Here is a 6,000-nt window from a genome sequence, read left to right as displayed (position 1 = left end):
TTAGAAGAAAAGTATCCTACATAGCATGGTTTCAACATTTTGTTATAACCTAAAACTATATTTAACGCACTACTTAAGAGAATTAATACAGCATTACTTTCTAACACAACACATGCAATATTCATTTGAATAGTTGCGGAAAGCCAATAATAAAATACGCATTTTTCACAGCAGCGGGCAGAGCCCATGGGAAGGAACATTTCGGGTTCAAGAGTCACTGAGGGCCCCTGAGGCGTTTCCCTGAAGGCGGCGAGGCGAATTGCGTTGCCTTGCCCGTGCCGCTCGGTAGGGGGCGCCCTCCCCGCCCCTCCCTCCCCGGGGCTCCTTTATCTCCCCCAGCGGGCGATGTTGCCGCGCCACCGCCTCCACCTCCTGCTCTTCCTCCGCACCCTGCACGGCTCTGCCTTTGGCATGGGCGACTGGGCCTCCCGCCTGCCGCAGGCGAGCGAAGCGCTGCCCGGCAGGAGCCAGCGCATGGCGGTGCCAGGTAAGTGCGAACTGCGTTTCCCTTCCTCTCCTTCCCCGTGCCCCGCCGCCGCCTCAGCCGCGCGCCCCTTCCCCGCTCTCCGCGTGCGCATGCGCGGTGCCCCGGCGGCGGGGCGGGGCCGGCGCGGCGCGTGCGCGCTGAGGGACGGGACGGGGACGTGGGGAGGAACATGGCGGCGGCGGAGGGGGGCGCGTCCCGTGAGGGGGGACGGGGACAGGGCTTAAATGTGGCTTGCAAGGGGTTCGTGTCGAGGTTCGCTTTCGCAGTGACGTTTCTTGTGTGCCGTAAGAATAGAAATGGACGGGTTGATGGAGTAGCCAGCGAGTGCGGCTCGTGTTGGCCCAGAGAAGCTGTGGCTGCTCCGTCACTGGAAATGTCCAAGGCGAGGCCGGACGGGGCTTGGAGCAACCTGGGATAGTGGAAGGGGCCCCTGCCTGTGGCAGGGGGATGGAATTGGATGAGGTTTTAGATTCTTTTCCAACCAAACCATCCTGTGTTTTTTTTCCATAATTTCTCTTGGCTATATATAAATTTTTTCTTTTATTTTTTACTGAAGCCAGCAACAGGGTTTTAAACAGATTTCCTTAGCCGTTACTGCTTTTGTTAAACAATAATACTTAAAAATAAAACCATGACAAGCTTTATATCTTCTGTGGGTGTTTTAGGAAGAAATCTTTCTCTGTGAGGGTCTTGGGGCCCTGGCACAGGTTTTCCAGAGAAGCTGTGACAACCCCTGGATCCCTGGAACTGTCCAAAGCCAGGTTAGACAGGTCTTGGAGCAGCCTGGGACAGTGCAAAGTGTCCCTGTTCATAGCAGGGGATTAAATGAGATGAGCTTTAATGTCTCTTCCAACCCAAATAAATTTTGTGATTCTGTTTGCAAAGTGCTTTTGAATTCTTAATAATTCTTCCTATTACTTTTCTCCTTTGAGTGGATGTGTACTGTCAGGTAAGCAAACTACCAACCCAGAATTAATGAATTTACTTCCTGACAGTCCTCCTAGGAATTGAAGGTGTTCCAAGATGACTGTCAGTGCTGTTCAGGAGGAATTCTAGTGGCACTGAGGTGCTCTAACTATTGAATAGTTCACATTTGAGGTGTTTATTGAACAAGGTGTTATTTATATGGATCTTTTCTGCAGAGTCCTACGGGCCGTAACAAAGTATGAGAACTTAGGGCTTAAAATAAGTAATACTTAAACACCTTAAGTGCATAAGTGCTGGTGGAAGAATTATAAACGGATGATGGCACAGGCCCAGTGGTCAAGAGAATAATAAAATCTTGCATGTTATAGATACTTAGTAAAAAGCTGAAGGCAGTGGTGAAATAAAGGTAGCAGGAAGACTTATTCTGCTGCAGAGAAAGTGGATTCAAAGGAGGGGTGCAGAGGTGGGGTTTGTGCAAACACAGCAGTGAACTCCAGAGATGATGATGCCAGGAGTGCCAGACATGTCACCAACAGTAGCACATTGCCTGGATTAAAGTGGCAGCTTCATGTTGTTTGTTGAGAAAACAGAAGCCACACCAAGCTCATTTCATACTGAGTAACTGCACAGGTAGAACAATTTTGGGCTGCTGTAGAAAAAGCATCCTCATTAAAATAAATACAATTTTTAAAATGTTTTTCTGTGGCTGAATGTGGTATTATTAACAGCATGGCCCTCCAGAGAACTGTCAGTGTTAAGATGTAAATTGCTCAGAAAAGAATAGCAATTAAAATTTAGGCAGATGATCAACTCAAGGCTGATTGAACTTGCGGACCCTTGCCATGTTAATAATGCTGTTTGCGAGTCAGGAACCAGAGCTGGACCTGGTATTCCAGGTGAATTCTTACCAGTACAGCACAGAAGAGAGGGATTTTTCTTTGCTGTCCAGAGCCACAGTTTGCTTTCTCTGTGAAAATGTGCACTGTGGGCACATTTAACCTGGCATCCAGCAGAAGCACAGCTCCTTCCCAGCAGCTCTGAGATCATTCTGCTCTTGCTGTTGACCTCCCTGAGGTTTCTGTTGGTTCAGACCTGGAGCTGTTCCAGCTCTCCTCTGCTGTTTGCTGTGTCTGCTCTGGCTGTGTGTTTAACGCTGCCCTCAGATCTGCTGAGCGTGTTTCCTGTCACATCACTCACTTTGCTGTTTCAGCCATCCAATGATTCTGGCCCCAGCACCAGCCCCTGGGGTCACCTGCTGCCCACCAGACGTGCAGGTATTGATCCCTCTGCCTTTGGAGCCTGCTGCTCCTGCCCATTTTTGACATGCAGGCTGTTCCTCCAGCCAGGACTTTTTCAGCTTCCACAGCAAATGCTGGGAGAGAGGGTGGCAGAAGCCTGCTGAAGTCAACATGTGCTACAGGCATCATTTCAGCCTGAAAGGGCAGCTCAGCTGGACAAGCATGATTTGCCTTTGGTAAATGTGTTGGTTATTCCTGATTACTTTCTTGTTCCCTGATTGGAAATAATTTCTAGGAGAGCATTCTCCATGATATCTCAAGGGATTGAGCTGAAGCTGAGCATCCTATACCCCCTCAGTTCTGTTTTCCCCTTTCTTAAAAGCAGTTGTTACTGTAGACCAGTTCTCATCATGAGAGATCCCCAATCTCTGTTGTTTTTCATTATTTCTGATCCATCTGATTTTTCATTATTTCTGATGGCCTCACCAGCAAACCTGCCCTCCCAGCTCTGGAAAAACTCCATGGGGCTCCTTGGATTTAAACACATTTAGCTTCTTTAAGTAACCACAACCCAATTTTCCTCTCATTGTTTGGTGCTTTTCTTTCTAATTGTACCAGCGGGGAGAGGTTTTGGAGCAGTTGTTCTTTCTGGAGACTTGTGCAAAAGAGGTTTTGAGTACTTCAGTCTTTTCTGTACACACTTCCAGGCTGTCTCCTGTATGCATCAATGCACCTTGATTCTTTCTGAGCTTCTTTTTACTCCAGTAATTTTTGTGGATTCATTTCTTATTACCATTTGTGTCCCCAGCCAGGCTGAACTCCAGCTTTGGCCTCGCTGATTTTGTGCCTAAATGCTGAGGTGGTGCTTTTCTTTGCCTCCTTTGTTGTTTGTTTTTGATCTCTGTATTTTAATCCTTTAAGTAGCTCTGTGTTTCTGATGAAGTTCCCACTTTTTCTACATGGTGTTTTGTTTCTTAACTCTCTTAGAAATTTTTTTTTCCAAATTCAGACCACCTTGAAGAGCCTTTTTCTCCCTGTGATAGCCTCCCAGGGGCTTCTACCTGTCCAATCTCTGCTCTCTGTGACCAAGGCCCAGGGAACAGCTGGGGCTGTGCCAGGTTTGGGTTGGATATCTGGGCAAGGTTCTTCCCCCAGGGGGTGTGGGGCACTGGAACAGCTCCCCAGGGAATGGTGACATTCCCAAGGCTGTCAGAGCTCCAGGAGTGTTTGGACAACACTCTCAGGATTTTTGGAGTGTCCTGGGCAGGAATTGGACTCAATGATCCTTGTGGGTCCTTTCCAGCTCAGGAGATTCTGTTATTCTGTGATAATTCCCTGTATAAGCCAAAGTTCTGCAGGTAGAAAATGCTAACTCTGTGTACCTTTCCAGCCTTCCTCTGGATCCCCATCTCCACTGTCTTCTGGGTACTGTCAGGACTGTTCCCCTCTGGAGCCCTGTGCTCTCAAGGAGTTGTGTTTCAGCAGAGTGCAGCTCCCCATCCAGTCTTTCTGTGCTAGGAAGAATAATTCCTACATCCTGCAAAACCTGTTCTGATCCCTGCTCCAGCTGTGTGTGCTGTGCCAGTCTCTGATTCTTGTCACATCAGAGGTCTGTGACCACAGCTGGACATCCAGGTGAGCCAAGCTCTGCCTTAGGGTGCAGACACTTGAGGAAAAGTTCCTCCAGAGCTTTCTAGACCTGCAGTGTCCATCCTCTTCAGCTTCAGTGGTGCTAGCAGCCTTTTGCTTTCCTAGGTGAAGAGCTGCAGAACATTCAGCTCCTTGTCTCTTGGAGATCCCATTGATTCCCTGCTCCTCATCCTGATGGGATAAAACATCCTTGGAGCTCCTTTGTGCTGCAGCAACTCCATCTGCCACAGCAAAGCTCCTAAAAGTGCTGCTGCCCCTGCTGCGATCCCTGTGGAGGAGACCAGGCTCTTCCCAGAGTCTATCTGGAGGGAGGCTGAGGTTCCAGAGATGTTAGTGCACACTGAGGATCCAAAAAAATCATGCAGTTTGACCTGGATAAACTGCTCTGCATTAGCTGAAAGGAGTACAGACATTAGCAAACATCACTTACTTTTTTTTGTAAGCAAGTTGAGTTTATCAGGTCTTGTATTCTAACTGGGAATTAGTTTGTTGTGCAGTTTTCTTTCCTTGCAATAGAGCATCTGCATTCATTTTTTAAATTACTTCTTTCATATCCTCGTATAATGGTGCAATAAGATGTTGTGCTTTATAGTAAAAACACACATTATTTATTACTCCTATCTTTCTAGTGTAACTCTACTTTTCAGAGTTAATTTTAGTTTGATTGCTGCTGAAACGTGGCTGTGTTTTCTGAGTATGTGAGGATTTATTGCTTACACTATTTAATGAACTGTTTTATTTTATGACAGTGGTAGGAGCAGTAGTCAAGGAGCCTAGGAATGTAGACATTGAGTAATATATATATATATATATATATATATATATATATATTTTTTTTTTTATACACACACACACACACATAGAGGTTTTTTCTGCTAAATATCCTGAGGTACCAATGTGTAATAAATTAAAATAATGTTTTTCCTACTGTTCCTAATGAACAATGTCAGAGAATATCTTCTTACACATTTGTAGTGACTTTTTTGAGGCAGAGAAAGTCCAGCTCATGGATAGAGAGCCTTAGGATTGTCTAAACCCATTAGGCCTCTTAGCTTTATAGCTAAAGATTAATAGAGCAGTAATTACAAATGTGAAGGAGGTCATGGTGAATTTTAGTCTGACCTTCTATGTAAAAAAAAAAAAAAAGCACAGCATTGCCATGAATTAATTCTTGCTTGAATCAGATCACGCTCTTCAAAGAAAACATTGATTAAAAATGTCATTTGACAGAAGATCCACATGTTCTCCCTGTTAGTCCTTTTTTACCACTCTTAAGACACTGAACAGAAATTATTGTGGTCAAACCAGTGGCCTGTGGTTTGGTTGGTACTTCCATGGTTTGGTACTTCCATGGTTTGGTACTTCCATTCACCATTAAACTATGTCCTCAAAATAAAAAAAAAAAAAAGAAAAATATTCATGTTCATTTCCTTTACTGATTAAAAGAATTTGTAATAATGAGCAAATACAAATTTTTTTCAGACATGAATTCAGTAGCGCTGTATTTTAGGTCTAAAATAAAGATTCCTGAGATCATACCTCAGGACAAAACCTCAAAATAAAGTGCATCTTAAGGTTTAGGAGGATTCGTTTCTTCAGAATTTCCGCCACTTTATTTATGTGGTACAATTCTACATAATGAATTAATTAGTTTTCCATTTTTATTTTGAGATTCTATGAAATATGGGCCAAAAAAAT

The 6,000-nt window shown here is 44.9% G+C and overlaps 1 protein-coding gene across 1 annotated transcript in view; it reads left to right on the top strand.

Moving 5' to 3' along the window:
• Nucleotides 1-327: 327 nt before the first annotated feature.
• MSRA (methionine sulfoxide reductase A) overlaps nt 328-6,000 on the top strand; it is a 241,008-nt gene continuing 235,335 nt past the window's right edge. Inside the window, exon 1 of the mRNA XM_059469332.1 lies at nt 328-487. Within this exon, the coding sequence (XP_059325315.1) occupies nt 346-487 (142 nt within the window). The 5' untranslated portion in view covers nt 328-345. The remainder of the gene's footprint in view (nt 488-6,000) is intronic.

The sequence above is a fragment of the Ammospiza nelsoni genome, chromosome 3 (genome assembly GCF_027579445.1).
Source record: "Ammospiza nelsoni isolate bAmmNel1 chromosome 3, bAmmNel1.pri, whole genome shotgun sequence".
Lineage (NCBI taxonomy): Eukaryota > Metazoa > Chordata > Aves > Passeriformes > Passerellidae > Ammospiza > Ammospiza nelsoni.
Note: the sequence above shows the minus strand (reverse complement) of the source record. Positions and strands in the feature narration are given on the sequence as shown.